The sequence below is a fragment of the Eptatretus burgeri genome, chromosome 18 (genome assembly GCF_056783735.1).
Source record: "Eptatretus burgeri isolate ZD-2024b chromosome 18, Ebu_testis_v1, whole genome shotgun sequence".
Lineage (NCBI taxonomy): Eukaryota > Metazoa > Chordata > Myxini > Myxiniformes > Myxinidae > Eptatretus > Eptatretus burgeri.
This window is the reverse complement of record NC_140978.1, coordinates 11638217-11656301: the sequence shown is the minus strand read 5'-3', so window position 1 is coordinate 11656301 and position 18085 is coordinate 11638217. Positions and strand designations below refer to the sequence as shown.

Below are 18085 nucleotides of genomic sequence, written 5' to 3'. Positions count from 1 at the left end.
ACCAAGGTATACAAAAAAAAAAAAAAAAAAAAAAAAAAAAAAACCTATTTGCAACTGAGGCGATGTGTGTGTTCGTTGTTTATTTTCCAAAGTTCTGCAGTTCAAGTTGTGGACAGAATGAAATCATCAATTGCTGGATTTGTAACTTAAACCTCCTTTCATAAGATTCTGGGTTCATTTGAGTTCGAGTGTTTCACAAAGCGGAAGGACGAAGTGCGCGGCAAGAGAAGTCAAAGGTGAAAGGGCACGAAAAGCACGTGCGCACAATCTTTCTCCCAGAGAAAATAATTAAATGCTGGAGGTAAAGGTTAAAGGTCAAAGATCAAATGGTGATATCGAGCTCTCCACCAATAGAAACCCTCGGTTCTCTCACCATATAAACACGTGAAGGTTCGTTGTTTGATTCATTCCGCTTTGGGTTGAAACGTTCTCGCCATGTCTGGACGGGGTAAAGGAGGAAAGGGTCTCGGAAAAGGAGGCGCGAAACGTCATCGCAAGGTTCTCCGTGATAACATCCAGGGAATCACGAAGCCGGCTATCCGTCGTCTTGCCCGTCGTGGTGGGGTGAAACGTATCTCGGGTCTCATCTACGAGGAAACCCGCGGAGTTCTCAAGGTCTTCCTGGAGAATGTTATCCGTGACGCCGTTACCTACACGGAGCATGCCAAGCGGAAGACCGTCACCGCCATGGACGTGGTGTACGCCCTGAAGCGCCAGGGCCGTACACTCTACGGTTTCGGTGGTTAAACATCCTGGAGGTGGTGTTCGTCATTATCCACAACAAAACGGCTCTTTTCAGAGCCACCAACTCGTTCATGAAGGAGTTTCAGGCGTCTTGAACTTTGTGTGTAACGTGGAATAAATGGTGTGAATAGCTCGGTTTGTTACTTTGGAAATTAAAGATTTTTCAAGGATATTAGTTTTTTGATTTTGTTCTGTCTGCTCGTTTGTCTTTATCGTCTGCAGGTCCACAATTCCAAACCGGTCGTCATGAAACTTTACTAAGCTGTCGAGGTACTGTAGTCTCAACTGAGAAGTCCATTGGTTTTTGAAGGCAAAGGTCATGTTGAGGTCAGGTTTTAAAAATAATTTTTCATCCGATTGTTTTGAAATTTGAACAAGATTTTCTCATTGCATCACTGGACCGGTAAGGAAATTTTTCAGATCAAAGGCTAAACTTCCAATATCAATTTTTATCTGAAAAATCGTCAATTTACATCCGATTAACTTGATATTTGAACAGTATTTCCATAATCCATCACTGAATCGGAAAAACTAATATTTCGAGGTCAAAAGGTCAACTCAAATTCAAGTTTTCAAAATCTTCAATTTAAATCTGAAAAATAATCAATTTTCATCCGATTGACCTGAGCTTTGATTCAGAGTATCAATTTTAATCTTCATGAAACGGATAATTTGATGTATCCATGGCAACGTTTGGAGGGGGGGGGGGGGATTTTTCAAGTGTTGTGCTCTGGATCTTCTTCTTTCGGCTGCTCCCGTTAGGGGTCGCCACAGCGGATCATCCATATGATCCACATAGTGATTTGGCACGTGTTTTACGCCGGATGCCCTTCCTGACGCAACCCTGGTCGCCTCTTACGACACAGGGATATGGTACACCTATTTTAACCGGGGTATACACCGGCCCAGTATACTCGTACTCATTTCGCCGACCTCGGAAGGATGACAGGCTGAGTCAACCCCCTGGTGTATTAATTCAGTGGCCCAACGGGGCTTGAACTCAGGACCTTTTGGATCCCAAGCCGCTGCCCTAACAACTGCGCCAACACCAGGCTGTTGTGCTCTGGATGTCTTTTTCTTATTCTTATTACTTTGGTTTTCACGAGGTGAATGGGTCAAATATTCCGCTTCACATGTAAGAGGTAGTGGTGGGTCGCGGTTTTGAAAAGATTGTATCGATAACCGAGGGGATTGTAAACCACATGAATTACAATAAAAGTTAATGTTCATCACGGTTCCACCTTTCACTATTATCTACATTATTACCTGAAATGGACTTTCACATGAACCACCTCACATATGACGTGACGTGGCTCCTCCACCAAGGACACGAGAAGTTAAAGTTGAACTACATTAAGGAAACGTTTGAATGGCTGAAAAGAGCCGTTTGGGGATTGGGATGAGAACGACGTGGTGCGAGAAACACGTGGTTGGAGAACCACGTGGTGCGAGAAACATGTGGTCGGAGAACCACGTGGTGCGAGAAACACGTGGTCGGTGAACCACGTGGTGCGAGAAACACGTGGTCGGAGAACCACGTGGTGCGAGAAACACGTGGTCGGAGAACCACGTGGTGCGAGAAACACGTGGTCGGAGAACCACGTGGTGCGAGAAACACGTGGTGGGAGAACCACGTGGTGCGAGAACCACGTGGTGCGAGTCCGAGCAGCTCACTTGGAGTCGGTGTACTTGGTCACGGCATTCGTCTCTTCGGACATGGGGTGTTTGGGCGTGTTTGGCCAACTCCCCGGGAAGGACCAAGCGCACTGCCGTCTGGATGTCCCGCGATGTCCCCGTGGAACGCTTGTTGTAATGTGTCAGACGAGACGCCTCGGACGAGATCCGCTCGAACATGTCGTTTCCGAATGAATTCATGATTCTCATCCCTTTGTAAGAAACACCGTGTCGGGGTGAACTTGTTTGAGAACCTTGTCGATGTAAATACCGAAGCTTTCCCTTTTGCGATGGCGCCGTTTACGGTTTGACTTTCTCGTCGATTTGGAAGCGGTTTTCTTCGATCCCTTCTTTGGTTCGAGCTGCCTGGGAGGTTCCGAGGAGGCATCACCGGCAGAGGGTAAAATAACGATTTTAAACGATCGCTGAGACAATGACGAACGTTGGGTCGACCAAACGAATTTCTCTGATAAGGGGTGTGGGTATGTAAATAAATGGATCACATCGCCTTGGAGGCGGAACGCAGTCTGGTATTGGTCGAGCAAGACTCTCTGCTATTGGATGAAACCAGAGTGGGCGTGTGCCACGTTTGATCCGATCTCCATCACATGAAGTCCGACATTCAGTATTTCCTCACATGTTCTGTAATGTACACGTGCAGTGAGTGAGTCCTGACCAGTGTGACCACTCCTTGGCTTTTTTCACAACATCTTGGCTCTTCGTTGTTCACCTTGGCGTCTTGGTTTTCTATAGGTTTTCTATTATCATCGCTTTTCGGAAAACCTTGTGAATTATTGGCTTTTTTCATTGGCTCACCTTGGCATTTATGAAAATGAGGAGTGGTCACACTGGTCCTGGCTTGTTTTATTTGTGGTTCATTTTTCGGTTCCTCGTCGGGTGTAAAGTGAAAACATCATGTCTGGACGTGGTAAGGGTGGTGCAAAGACTCGGGCCAAGGCCAAGACACGTTCTTCCCGTGCCGGACTGCAGTTCCCCGTGGGCCGTGTCCACAGACTTCTCCGCAAAGGAAACTACGCCGAACGTGTCGGTGCCGGCGCTCCCGTCTATCTGGCGGCTGTGCTCGAGTACTTGTCTGCCGAGATCCTGGAGCTCGCCGGCAACGCAGCACGTGATAACAAGAAAAGTCGCATCATCCCACGTCATTTGCAGCTCGCCATCCGCAACGATGAGGAGTTCAACAAACTGCTGGACGGTGTTACAATCGCGCAAGGTGGTGTCCTGCCAAACATCCAGGCCGTGCTGCTGCCAAAGAAGAGCCAGGGCAAGTAAACGGTGTGGTCTCATTCGAGGTCCAAGAGCTCTCCCGCTCTCTTTCTCCACAACGGCTGTTTTCAGAGCCACTTAAAACTTTCCCGGATCAGCATCAGTGATATATTCTCCCCATTTACCTGTAAATCCGGTGCCACATGCCAGGAGATCCTGGCACATGATACTGTTACGGCTGTGGAAATTTGCAATACACCAGAAAGGTCCTCAGGTTAGATATATCGATAAGTTCATGTGTAGTTAGTCCACACCCGTTGTTTTGAGGGAGTATGTGTGATTCATCCGGGCTGCGACGCTTTGAGTTAGCCATTTTTCTTTACCTGTCGTTATTTTGGAACAACCACACCATCTCAACAACCACACCATCTCAACAACCACGCCACCTAAACCACGCCATCTCAACAACCACGCCATCCACACCACAAAGCCACGAAAGGAGCAACGAAACCAGCCCCATCCCAATTTTCCTCCGGTAAACAAGTTTGACGGCTAGAAACCAACTCCTGCCCTAATTTCTCTGGAATGTTCCTCCCCCCACCCACGCCCCGCGAAGGGCTGGGCGGGGCAGGAGAAATAAAAGGGCAAGAGGAGCGCCTGGAAAAGGGCATGTATCGCAGAGACTTGGGGCAGTCGTGTGGAAGTCTTGGTAGTCTTGGTTGTCGTAGACAGACTTGGGGCGGTCGGGTGGAAGTCTTGTCCTATTGGTCATGGGGAGAAGGCGTCACGACCTGCCCACCGTTGCAAGGCCCGAGATCAGGCGCGGCTGTCCTCGTGGCCGTGGGGAGAAGGCGTCACGACCTGCCCACTGTTGCAAGGCCCGAGATCAGGCGCGGCTACGCTAGTTGCCGTGGGGACGAGACGTCGCGACCTGCCCACCGTCGCACCATGAGGGTGCGGGTAAGACCCTTCGGTCTCGTGGGCCTTTTCGGTCATCCACGGCCCATGGCCATAAAGGTCAACGGACCCCGTCTACCCCCTTGCCTGTGAGGGAGGTCTTTCTTTGTTTTTGTATGCATGCTGTGGCGCCGTGTCCTGCCAAGTAGAAACTGTGTAAGCGCTTGTAAATAATAATTATCGTCGGTCGTATTGCTTTTGCATTCTATTTGTTGCTTGTATATTGCATGATTCCTTGCTTGTGTTGTGTGTGCAATATGTGCTTTGTAATAAATGTGCTTGTGTGAAATGTATCCCGTTCGTCGTCTCTTTCCCCATTGAAAGTGCCATCTTGCATCACGTAAGGGATTGGTCGTGGGTTAAGACACCCAGAAAATAAACTGAACCGTCGAGGTCGGCGATAACTCCGGTCGGTTATCCCTGCACCACGGAACGAGCCGCTTAAGTGGTTCGTGTCCGGAGTCGACCTGCGGCGTGGTACAACTCCTCGGTAGGCTACCCGCGCGGGTACTTAGGTATATCGACATTCGGCGATTCACCCTATTTCGCGCGGGTAGAATGCGGACTGGGTTGTGGTGAGGTTAAACCCCCCACCCGTGGCTAGCTCCTTGGCGGTAGTTCCAAGAGGGTCACGACTGAATTGTCCGTTCCGGTGGGCGACGTGGCCGGGCGGGCGAAATTCGTAACATTGGTGTACAGGAGTGTGGGATTCAAATCCACCTCGGTCTCCAACTAAATTTACGGGGATCGGACCAGGGTTGTGCAAAGCAACCCCCCCCCTCGTTCCCCCCGAAATTATGAGCGAGCCAAATTTAATCCCTTCCGAGAAATAAGATGGAGTTTCAAGGCGAGCGGGAGCCGGGGGTATTAGGTATGTGTTTGAATGTGGAATCCATGGCCCGGGATGGTTCTTTTTATAACTCCACTGCTAATTGCAATCCATGGGGGAGCTCACCCTCATATTCTGAGCACGGACTTTGCCGGCAAACGGAGTCACAAGATGGCGGCGCGGCCGCACTTCAGCGCGGCACGAGGCGTGAGCGGGCCGCTCTTAATGGCGCTTCGAACGGCACGACACGAGGCGAGCGCTCCCAACAACTGTTTCAAACCACGTGGGCATGGCAGGCGAGCCAGGGCGACGGCAGTACATTGCGGATTGAATTGGAGGAGGCACAGGAACGAATTCGGGGGTTGGAAAATCACTTGACCAACACAGACTGGGTTCATGAGGATTGTGTGCAGACGGAAGCACAACGATTGGCCGATGCACAGGAGCAAATTTAGGAGCTGGAAGAGGACTTGGCCAGCACAGTCGAGAAGCTCCATAAGGAAACGACGTTAGTACATTGGTTGCGTGGGTTTTTGCTACAAAAGGCGAGTGAACAGAATAAAAGGAAAGAGGAAGAGCAAATTGGTATCTCCCAGGATAGGAACAGCTCAGAGGAAGAATGGAAAACCGAGCTCGAAAACAAACAAAAGGAGCACGATTTGGAAGTAAAACTACTAATGGAAAAAATATTGGAGGGGGCAAGGCGGTTCAAAGAACTGGAGGGGAGAGTGAGGGAAATACAGTTGGAAGAGAAAAAAATGTGAACACGATGGGGAGTTGGAACAGTTGAAGGAAGAGGTAAGAACAGGCAATCAGGAAAGAGAAAGCCTAGAACGGAAGATAAAAAAGAGGAGAGGGACAGCTGGAGGAAAGGATGGAGGAATTGCTGGAAAAGTCAGAACAGTTCGAAGAACTGCAGGGAGAAATGAGGGAGGAAGGAGAAAGGAAAAACGCAAACAACATGGGGAATTGGAACTACTGAAGCGAGAGGTAAGGGCAAGCCAGTTTAAAAGAGAAATCCTGGAAGGGGAGATAAGAATGGGAAAGGAATGGCAGAAAAAACTAAAGGAATACAGTAAAAAAGGGACGAATTGAGGAGGGAAGCAGTGGAAAGAAGTTGATGAAATGAGTGAAGAAGCATGCAAATTGAGGGAGGAATTAGAAAAAAAAACTTCTGAGATACTGAAACACGAAAACAAAGAAAGAGGATTACAAAACGAACTGAAGATGTTAAAAGAGGAAAGGAAGAGAACGGAAAATGAAACGTTGAGGAACCACACTGTACAGATCAAACAGTTTGAAGCCAAAGCAAGGTTGGAGTACGAGGAGAAAGTGAAGGAGCAAGGAATGAGACAGGAGAAAGAAATCAGTCAATTAAAGGAAATGACGAGATTGCAGAATGAGGAACAAGAGAGACAGTGGAATAGAAAACACAAAGAACAGGGAATGAGACAGGAGAAAGAAATCAGGAAATTGAAGGAAATAACGAGATTGCAGAATGAGGAACAAGAAAGACAGTGGAATAAAAAACAAAAAGAGGATGAACTTGAAACTGAACGACAAAAGGAAAAAACAGGTTGGAGTGTGTGGACATGAGAAAGGAATTTGAAAAGAAAGCTGAGTTACAGAAACGCGAAGACAAAGAAAGAACTACAAAACGAGTTGAGGATGATGAGGGAAGAACAACTGAAGCAGGAAGGAGAAATGAGGCGATTGAAGGACACAACGAGATTGAAGAGGGAAGAACGAGAGGAACAATGGGATAGAAAACAAAAAGAACATGAAGCCGAGGTTGACCAATTGGAAGAAAAGGCGAGGCTGGAGTGCGAGGAGATAGACAAAGAACAGCGAATGAAACACAAAAGGGAAATTAACCAAATGAAGCAAACCATGAAACTGGAGAAGGAAGGACAGGAGAGGAAACAAGGAAGAGTAATGAGAGAGCAGCAAATGAAACACCCAAAGGAGATAAACCAAATGAAACTGAAGAAGGAAGGACAGGAGAGGAAACGAGGAAGAGTAGTGAGAGAACAGCGAATGAAACAGGAAGGAAATGAGCCAATTGAAAAACGATGAGATTGGAGAATGAAGAGCAGGAGAAACTGTGGGGTAGAAAACAAGAACAATGAGTTTGAAATTGAACAACTAAAACAGAGAGCAAGATTGGAGTCAGCGGAGATTGAGGAGCTCCGGAGGGAGAACAAAGAGCTAATGGGGCTCAGAGAGGAAGAACGACTCAGATGGGAAGGAAAAAGGAGCCAGAAAGAAACAGAAAAAAATAGAGGAGAGACTGCACGATAAGGACGGGGTTGGGGACGAGTACACACATTGAGGTAGTGGGGGCGAGATGGCAGAACGTGTGTGGACCCGGTGCAAGCAGCTGGATAGCCTCCTTTGGGAATGGAGGGAGACACTATTCTCCCTTGAAGCTGATCTCGACCAGGTGGGTTCGGTCGTGTCAAGCGGGTTAGAGGGGGCGAGTGCTGCGGACAGGTGCATACGAAGCTTGGGGGGTATGGAGGCCCCGGGAGCCCGAGAGGTGACCCGATTCCCCAGTGTGATTGTCCCGGTGTGTGTGGTGAAAGGTGTGAGTGCGCCCCCGTGTGTGTGGTGTGGTTGCGAGTGTGCCAGAGTGCATGCCTCCCAGCACTCCAGGTGTGAGTGAGACACCACGCGTGAGTCACCGTGTGTGTGAGTGGTATGGTGTGCGTGAGTGAACGGCTGAGTGCAAGAGAGACCATGTGTGTGAGAGAGCAGTATGTGAGGGAGATGATGGTGGGCATGCGCGAACATGCAGCTGCGTTTCTCTGGGTGAATGCCATCTCGAGGTGTGTGAGCCTCGTGGCACGAGGGAGCTTGAGCGCGAGAGTGCGACGGAGACGACGGCCACAGAGGGACAAAGGCCGGGTAGCGGCCGGAGATATTTTGAGCACCGCGCCGGGTTTACCCAGCGGCAAGCGCGAGGTTCGGGCCGTGCAGCGCACGAGGCCGCCACGTGCGCGCTTGCGGGAGTGAAGCCCGGACCGTAAACGCCAGCGGTAGATGTTGCCGATCCCGCAGATGGACAAAGGTTAGGCTGGATAATGGATTTGGACCGGATGGGTTCTCCACGCGGGTGTGTGTGTGTGTGTGAAGCTCTATGTGGCCTGTGCAGTGTGTTCTGTTCGCAGAGTGCACGACACAGGTCACGGATGGGCAGAGCACATGTGTTCGTGTGGGGAACCCCTCGAAACGCGAGGTTTGCTTTGAAATGCTCAGGATGACGTCATGGCTGCACGTAGGGTTGGAATCCGGCAGGAGGGTGAATCCCTACCGGATGTTACCGTCCAAGAGGGACGAGGTGTGTTAACAGCTGCCATGACGTCATGTAAAAGAGCGCAGATTGCGAGTTGCCGCGCTAGTGCTGCGCGAGGAAAAAAAAATTGAGCAAAGCAGGCCTCGCTTTCGGGTGAACAGGATTCCCGGGCAAGGGGTGGAAGACCCCTTGGCCCGGGCACAGGATACCACTAGTTAGGGGAATGCGTTAGCTTAGCTGGACCGGCTTCATGGGGCAGGGGTAAGTCCTCATGGGGCCCGTGGAATGGATTAGTTGGAGGGATTTTAGTTGTGATTTAAGTTGGAAAATGGGATATTTGAAGACAGTGACACACTTTGAGTGTGTAGAGGGGACGTAGCTTAGCTACGTAGGTTAAAAGGAACGTGCTGTAGTGTAAGGGACGACGTGGGAGCATGAGGTAGTTAGGGGATTTAGTGAGCAGAATGGCAGATTTCAGCTATGGAGTGAAATGGAATGGAAAATGTACATGTTGAGTGAGTGAGGCCAGCAAGCCTGTGTGTATGGAGCGAATGGGGAATGCATGGTGCGATGATTGATTGGGGGGAGAAGTGATTCTCGCCCAAGGGACCCCGGGGTCAGTGTCGAGCGAGTTGGCTGGGTTAGACAAATTGGAAAATGGAGGTCGTTTTGTTGTTGGTGGGGAAGTATAATCGAAACCTGTTTTGGAGGGGTGCTGGAGCCCTGTTGACGGGCTGGGAGCGTGGCTACGAACGGTGAGTATCGCTGAGTGGGTACCCCGGGCACTGGGTTAGTTGGCCGTGGTAGGCCAAGGACCCATGGGGGGCTGGGATAGCGTGGTGGGTGGGGGCCCGGGGCGCCATATGCCACGGGGGCAGTGTACTGGGCATGGGCGACCCTCGGAAAGGGGCCCGGGGCGCCAGCCTGCTACGTGAGCGTTTCAGGGGAGTCGCCATGGAGGGCACTCCCCGGTGTTTAGGGAGCTGGTAGGCTCGGAGGCAGTGTAGTGCCCGGGGGTGCCATCGTCGGAGAATCGGCAGAGAGTAGTTCCTGCCAAGGGAGCCACGCGTCCCAGCCGTGAGACCGTGTGAGGGTACGGGAAGAAAATTGGGGGGCATGGCCCGAAAATTGCAAGGGCACCAACACAGGCGACGGGAATCTTGGTTGTTAGAACCGATAGTTTAAGCGAGAGGCGCTTGTTGAAAACCCCGGGATAGTTTAAAAGTTAAGTAATAATGGTTAGGGTAGATAGGAAGTGTACCCCTCCGCACCATCCATCCCTTCGCTCTCGTTGTGGGCCGCTGGACCCACTTTGGGTTAGATCGCTGAAGTCTGAGGAGGCCATCCTGAGGCTTGAATTGGGCTTCGACACAGGACGCTTGTTCTCCCTTATTCCCCTCCAGGAAGGAAACGTTGGGGTTGGGAGTAGGCTAGGTGACAGGATAGGTTAGCTGAACAAAGTCGATAAAGGGGGTTCGGGGACGAGTTATAGTCGTGTGAAAGTAAAAATAAAAACCCCAAAAAATACGTTGGGGCTAAATTGGGTTTTACAAATTAAGGGGGTGAGTATGGACAGAGACAGGCAAAGGCGATAGGTTGGGAGGGAGACAGTCGGTAGGTCCGAGCCCGCCTTTCGAGTGGCCAGCACCACCGCACTCCCTCCACCAACCTTCACTGAAAGGCAAAGGCTAGCCAACTTCATCGGCTGGCTGTGTTACTTCAAGGCCTATGCCGGCCCACTTCATCGGCTGGCTGTTTACTGAAAGGCCTGTGCCGGTCGGATCGTCTGCCGGCTGTGTTTGCTGCAGCGGCCCTGTTTTGCCATGCCTTGCCTGCACACCTTTGCCATCCATGCCTACTGCCCTCATCATCTTTTGCCCCCATTCTGTTTGCATTTCCCTCACCCCCCTTGTTCCTTGCCATGTGCTCCAGGATCGTCGCGCAGTTTGCGAGGACTGCCCTGTTGGCAGCTACAACATGGGCCTGCAGTGGCAGCCCGTGCACCCTGTATGCGTCCATCCATCCATCCATTCATCCATCCATCCATCCATCCGTTATGTTCATTACGTGTGCCACTTGAGCTGGCACGGAGACTGCGTTGCGCAGCTCATGCGCCGTTGCGTTCATTGCATGTGCCACTTGAGCTGGCACGGAGACTGCATTTGCGCAGCTCATGCGCCATTATGTTCACTGCGTCCATGTTAAGAGGGGGAGGCCTTGGACTGCGTGTGTGCAGCCGGCTACATTCCCTGTCACCTGCATTATTGCATGAGCCAGAAACTGCGTGCGAACAGCCTGGCTCCCTGCTAACTTTTCTCTTTACAGAGTCCATCCATCTTGGGCCATGGAATAGTGTAAATTATAAGGTTAAGTTGTTAAGTTGTGAATTGTAAATATGAGTTCGCCCCCGGCATGTGAGTCTTAGCGCCGGCAATTTATTTAAGTCGTCTGTATGAGTGGCTTTGTTTAGTTAGTTACTCAGCCCGTAGGTTATTTATTTTGGGGACACGAATACACTGAATATCGCACTCAGGGATCCAAAGGTAAAACATATTTGGGGAGAACTTACACATGATGGCACACAAAAATTCGGCGACTCGGGACGAGTCTGTAAAAAGGGGAGGGGGTAGTGTTATGACTGTGGTAATTCGCAAACCACCATTCAGGGCCCGTAGGCGAGATATCTCTTAAGTACATGTGTAGTTAACTCAAACCCGTTGTCTCGAGGGAATTTGTGATTCATTCGGGCTGCGACGCTTTGAGATAGCCGTTTTTCTGTTCTATCTTTATTTTGAACCAACCACGTCTCAACCGCCATCACACAACAACCACGCCATCTCAACAACCACGCCACTAAAGGATCAACGAAACCAGCCCCACCCCAATTTCTCCTCCGGTAAACAAGTTTGACGGTTGGAAACCAACTCCCGCCCCAATTTCTCTGGAATGTTCCTCCCCCCACCCAAGCGCCGCGAAGGGTGGGGCGGGGGCAGGAGAAATAAAAGGAGCAAAAAAAAAAAAAGAGTAAAAAAAGACTATCTCCAAGCTTCTTCTCCAAGCTTCTTTCTTTCTTCTCCAAGCTTCTTGTCGTTGTTCCTCCAAGCTGTTCTTACCACCGCCACTTTCTGCCACTTTCCGCTCTCGGAGAGAACTTGTGGAGCACCTTGTGGGCCCCTTTTCCCACCTCGCCCATTTTGTGATGTCCTTTTCCCTTTTCGCACTAACGCCGAGCTGTGCTGCGCTTCGCCTCGCTGCACATCGCCACGCTTCCCTGCGCATCGCTTCACTTCGCTTGGCTGTTAGGGTTGGCTGCGCTTCCCTGCTCATCGCTTCGCTTCGCTTGGCTGTTAGGGTTAGGGTTATATTTATTTAGAAATAAAAGAAATAAACTCAGACCATCACTATTCATTATTCACATCAACGATTTGGATAATGGGGTAAAGAGTAAGCTTTCCAAGTTTGCAGATGACACAAAGCTTGGAGGTGAGGTGGACAGCAGAGGGGGTGGTGATCAGATTCAGGCAAGTATTGATACCTGTATGGATTGGGCAAAAGACTGGCAGATGGAATTTAACCTGAGCAAGTGTAAGGTGTTTGGGATGGGAAAGAAGATGCCTGACGGCACCCTCTCGGAAAAGATCCTCAAGGTGGTGGGATCGAGCAAGGACAGAAAAGGTCTGTCGCTGGTCGCTTCGAAAAAGGCGCTGGCAGCAGATGGCTACGATGTCCATCGTAACCCCGGTAGTATCAATACGGCTGTGAGGAGGCTTGTTGCAAGTGGAAAGCTTGTGCAGACCAAGGTAATGGGCGCTACTGGCTCGTTCAAACTGAACAAGGACGAGAGTGCCCAAGTGAGGAAAAGCACCAGAGTGAAGAGCACCAGTTCCACGAGATTTGCAAAGACCCCAACCAAGGCTAAAGCGGCCAAGAAAACAACCAAAAACCAGTTGTGAAGAGGACTGTGCAGAAGATATCTCACAAGAAAGTCCAAAAATCTCCCGCCACCTCTTCGAAGCAATCCAGGAAGACATCTGTCAAGGTGAAGAAGGGCATGACCAAGGCATCAAAACCAAAGTCCAAGCCTGCAACAAAGAGGTTAAAGAAGAAGAGGGCGACACTGAAAAAGAAGGGAAGGGATGAGCAGAGAGTCGAGGTGAAGTGTCTCGAGTTCATCCTCGTTTCATTTTCTCAAAACCCACAAAGGCTCTTTTCAGATCCACCCACAACGTTCACTTGAAAGGAGCTGATTCGATGGTTCATAAAATTATGAGTGGGGTATGCTGGCACACAACCTGCAACTACTCGGGTGCATCCTCCGTGCACAGATAATTTATATAAGATTTAGAATATTTCATCAAGTAGTTTGTGAAAGAGATTTATATTCAAGAACACAAGGTTACAATGAATTGAAATCCAAGAGACAAACAAAACTTCAAATTCATTCATAATTTAATGAAACAATTAAAAAAACATGGTGTCATGTGACCCAACACCCAATATAGTTAAATATATAACATTCAAAGTGTGCTCTTTACTAGTTCGTAATTAATAAATTACTAATTACTCGGATTGCTAAGTAATTAGCAATACTAAACTCCATCAAAACTTCATACAGATCATCAGTCAGAAACATACAAATTGGAATCCTTTGTGATTGTTGGTTCACGAAAAAATAAGTGACCACTGTTATGATGATATGCTAGGTGGTCATATTTTGGACCATTAGCTGTGTGTTAATCAGCTGTCGGGATTCTAACCTTGCTTGTAATTGTGTATTATTCAAACCTTGCTTTAAAATGTTGCTTTAAATGTATCATGCTGTTTTCACTATGTCTTTGATAACTCTTTATGGCTCTGCAGCTGCACAACAGCATGTCCTTGGGAAAACTGTGTATGCTGATATCCCACACATTCCTGTTCTTAGTCATCACCAGAGTTTCGCCTTTGCTATCAGCAGGTGCCAGTGTAGGGGTGTAGGAGTCTTAGAAAGTTATTAGTTTGCAAGATGAACTGTTGGGTTGCGAATCTGAGGATTGACTGATCCAACTTCCCTGAGGGCCCCTAGGGAGGGGGGAAAGAAGCCCACTGCCGCATTTATTTCTTTATTTCTTTATCCCTTAAGCACACACTCTGTAGTCCACACCCATTTCTGCTTTTGTGTGATTATATATACAACTGTTTTGAAGTAAGAATCTCAATGTGGTCCGGGGGGCACCTGACTGAAGGGCCTTTGGGCTGCATTCCGCATGCGTAGTGCCATCTTCTGAAATAAATCGTATTCATTGAAAACCCTCATTCGACTCTGTCATTACTCGGCCGGGTGAAGAGTCATAACAATTGGCGACGAGGATGGGGATGCGACTGATGCTGGCGGTGTGGACGGCGGGACTCCACTTGGTGTACAGCGATCACAAGGGTTCAGCTAAAGGTACGTGAAATTGGCACGTATAGGGCACCTAAGACAGGGAGCCCTAGTTAGGGTGAAAACTGTACACTTGGTGGGCAGTGCCCCGCTGGACGCAGCTCCAGGATCTGCTCGGATCAAGAACTGTAACGGTAAAACATATGAGGTGATTCGAATGCGGTTTGTTTGAAGGGCACAAAGAGGGCTGGCAGGCCGTATGTTAGAACCGGTAAGGGTCGAGGATAAAGGTATCCGTGTGAAATAAGGAGGAAACAGGTTGGAATCCTGTACCAAGAGAGGGAAGGTTAGAGGCCTTCATTGGGTTTGAGGCTATTAGGCGGAGGGTCGAAAGGGATCTCGGTCCCGGTGTAAAAGGAGAAACGATTTACAGCTATTAGGCGGTTGGTAAGATAAGAACAAAAGATGGGGAATAACTCTGCAAAGAACATAGAGTTACCCAAAGGAACAACACTTAAAGTTATCGGTGAAAGTGGAAAACACTGGAGAGCGTTTGCAGCGTGGCTAACGGAGTCACAAAGTGAGACAGGACGTAAGCGATTCGATTCAGAGGGAATCTTGAACCAACGGGGAAAAAACACAAAGTTAATGAGCCAGGAGAAGGGCTGTTTGTAGAAGTTACCTGTTTGGATGTATTTGTGAATACAATGTGGTGGGGAAGGTTGAGTTTTGTGTTAGACGTAAGTTGAGTGTTCCAACCTGGAACTTGTATGTGTGGAACAACTTGTATGTTTGTATGGAGATAATGATTGGTCGTCATCGTCAATGTGAAGACTTTGGACGAGGTGAATTGCGCACACCAAATCTGGAGGAAGGACCATGATGACCGATTCTGCACGTGTTGTTAATTCAGTGATGGGAAAATGTCATTGAGAGAGTGTGTGTGTGTGTGTGTGTGTGTGTGTGTGTGTGTGAACTGGATGGGGAATTGAATAATTAAAACCACTTCAGCAGACAGTTTGTCAAATGGGATGTCAAATGGACCAACGTTCGGATTTTCTCATGGTCCGATAAACTCTGTATGCTGTTTTGGCTTTGAACACTGTACGTGATAAATGGATGGTCTCCACGGAGCATCATTTTGATTTCAAATTGAAATTCAGTTCTGTTTCCACTTTGCATGTTTCGTAAGGCTGATCGACGTTACGGGTTCGTTTTAACGTCAGTTTCAATTCTGGTTTCATTGTTGGGGTCATTAAGCATGTTTTATGCTTGACTTTCGTAAATCTGGGAAAAAACTTATTTTATGGGGTTTTGCGAGTCACATGACGTGCCATAGGATTTAACAGGCGCGACGAAAGCACGAAATCGTCCCGTCAAGGACAGCTTATCGTGAGGGTTTACGAAATGGATCAGCACATTTTACAAGATGGGGACGCCCTTCATAGGATTCTGTAAAATTCCGATTTAAAACGAACGTATTTGAGATGTCGTCAAATATTTGTTCCGTGAGTTTGATGGTAAAAACCAACGCGCTGATAAGACGTATTGCTCATGTGAGTGCGTGATGACGTAATCCACGCATGGGCCCAGCGCGCTTTGTCAAACTTGAAAGTGCAATTAACACCCTGCTGTGAATGTGCCTGCTTGTCGGAGCAATGTACAAGAATTTCTCGAGGCGGCTGATTTTGAATATGGTGGACAAACTAGATTTTAAAGAGATAGCTTTGTGGTAAAATTAATTAATAAGGACATTGACGTTTCAAAGGATCGCTCGATTTTGTGTTTCGAGGCGAGTGCACGCGCTATCGGTACATGGAAGCGACAATGCTTTGAAACAAGGCTGTAATATATATATATATATATGTTTGTTCCGGTTGTTGTTGTTGTTGTTGTTGTTGTTGTTGTTGTTGTTGTTGTTGTTGTTGTTGTTGTTGTTGTTGTTGTTGTTGTTGTTGTTGTTGTTGTTGTTGTTGTTGATTGGGCTTCGTGACCGGAAGAGGAAAAGAGAAAAAAAAACGAGACGCAGAAGAGGCGCAGGACCGAGGGATTTAGGATGGATGGTGTTGTGGTAATGAAGTGCCGTACTGTGATTAGCGGCAACGGAGATTGGGCGGATGTGGCAGCACTGTGTATGGGGGTCGGTGGCTGGTGATGACTGTATGCCGCGTGCTCCGTGGAGGGTCGTGCTGGAACAGTAATGGTATGTAGTATACTGTATTAGGAATGGTGTACTCTGAGGAATGTAATTGGGATTAGAGTATGGAGTTTGCCTTCAGTATTATGTGTACAAGTTATTGTATTTTTGTTATTCTTACCCTATGTATATTTATGTTATTTGTAGATGCGTATGGGTTTTGTGAGAATAAAGCCGATCGAAAAGGTTTATTGTTGATTACTACAACAGATGGAAAGGAGGATTTAAATGCTTTGAACAAGGAACGGATTTTATTTAAAGTGGGTTTATCTTTTAGCCGCGTCTCGCGTAGTAAACGCCGGCTCTAAGAGTTCCGCGTTGTTCTTATTATTATTCTGGTGAAGACAAAACCTTTAGGACGTGGCTCTTGGACACATTTGTCCTAGTTTACATGTCAGACATCCAAGAACAAGGACGTTTGGTAGGCTACGCACTTGAGGATAGCAGTGTGTTTTGGGAAAAATTACGGGCGGGGCTCGTGCTGTTTGAACACGCAGCCATCGTGGGCCTTGACGAGGAGCGTTTCGATTCTCTGCCTGTCAGGGTCGAGATGTTTGTTTGGAAGCGGACAGAAAAGCATGTCTGTTGTCTTTATATGAGCCTCTATCTGTCAGGATAAATTCATTGGATTTGGGAAGCATAAGCGGAATTAAAGGGATGTAGAGGAATGGTTGCTGCTGAGCAACGACATCGATCTGGAAGGAATGGAATTGGCTTTGCACTGCACTCACTGTTGACTACGATGAAACAGGGCAGGATTATGAATACGTGGCCAAAGCACATAGAGATTACACCGTCAAACGCTCTCTGATGACAACCAACCGATGGATCGGGGAAGGAAGGAGCGGCGGTGGAGGTGAAACAAGCCACAGAGAGCGCGAACTAATGAAGCACAGAGAAGGACTAACACCGTACATCTCAATGGCAGTTAGTAACAGACAGAGTGCAGGGGAGTTAGGAAGAATGGTGAACAGATTGAGATGCGCCCCAGAACCACAAGATGGGGCAACGAACACCAGAACACTTTACAGGCCGTCAGACAAGGAGATGGATGGAAGGTATGCTTGCCTGATCAAAATCTACAGTAGTGTACAGTAAGGTCTCTGGCCTTCACATCCACTCACCACGCATCCAGAGCAACTTCCAGTCCTGCAAGCTCTAGTCATGGTGGGTATCATTTAAAAATAATCTTTTACACAAATACTTGTCATTATGTTGCAGTTGACTGCAGTGTTCAGTGCAGTGGCATGCTGTAAACCTTGTAGTAACGGAGACAGTGACAGAACCTTTGACGACACAACATGCAACTCCTGGTACTGACACTACTCCTTTGTGGGGGGGACCTATCACTAGGCAACACACTCAAGCCAAAGAAACCGTATACACCTCCGTGGCAAAGGGGGACGTCAGAAAATGCAGAAAAAGACAGAAGTGGCTTGGCAGAACAAAACGCATGACAAAAACCCAGTGGGGGCACTTTGCACAAATAGGGATTCATATGCGGTCAACACTCATCTCTAATTACCCAAGTTCCATGGGCCCCGAAAGAACCCTTTTGGAGTACAGTTGTGAAATCTTGTGAAAATACAGTAACCTCCCAGAGAAGAACACATTTCACTTATAGGTGTTTTCACCTATAAGGCTTGAAGCTCTCACGAGCGATCGAGTGGAACGCAAGGAGGGTTACGCAGAGGTGGAGATCTATATTTCATGACTGGGGAGACTGGTTACTGTGCCTGGTAGGGGCAGCAATCCTAATCATCATGGGAATCATTTTTGGAGTATTTCTGATCAAACGTCTCA

The 18085-nt window shown here is 48.3% G+C and overlaps 2 protein-coding genes and 2 pseudogenes across 2 annotated transcripts; 3 read left to right on the top strand and 1 right to left on the bottom strand.

Moving 5' to 3' along the window:
- Nucleotides 1-391: 391 nt before the first annotated feature.
- LOC147008596 (histone H4) lies at nucleotides 392-904 on the top strand. The gene has a single exon (XM_085863605.1). The coding sequence runs from the start codon at nucleotides 436-438 to the stop codon at nucleotides 745-747; it is 312 nt and encodes a 103-aa protein (XP_085719731.1). The 5' UTR covers nucleotides 392-435; the 3' UTR covers nucleotides 748-904.
- A 1510-nt stretch (nucleotides 905-2414) lies between these two features.
- On the bottom strand, nucleotides 2415-3023 carry LOC147008595 (histone H2B 1/2-like; annotated as a pseudogene).
- Nucleotides 2853-4995, top strand: LOC147008594 (histone H2AX-like). The gene has a single exon (XM_085863604.1). It carries the CDS (start codon nucleotides 3334-3336, stop codon nucleotides 3706-3708), a length of 375 nt encoding a protein of 124 aa, XP_085719730.1. The 5' UTR covers nucleotides 2853-3333; the 3' UTR covers nucleotides 3709-4995.
- A 474-nt stretch (nucleotides 4996-5469) lies between these two features.
- LOC147008593 (uncharacterized) lies at nucleotides 5470-13402 on the top strand (annotated as a pseudogene).
- The last annotated feature ends 4683 nt before the right edge of the window (nucleotides 13403-18085 follow it).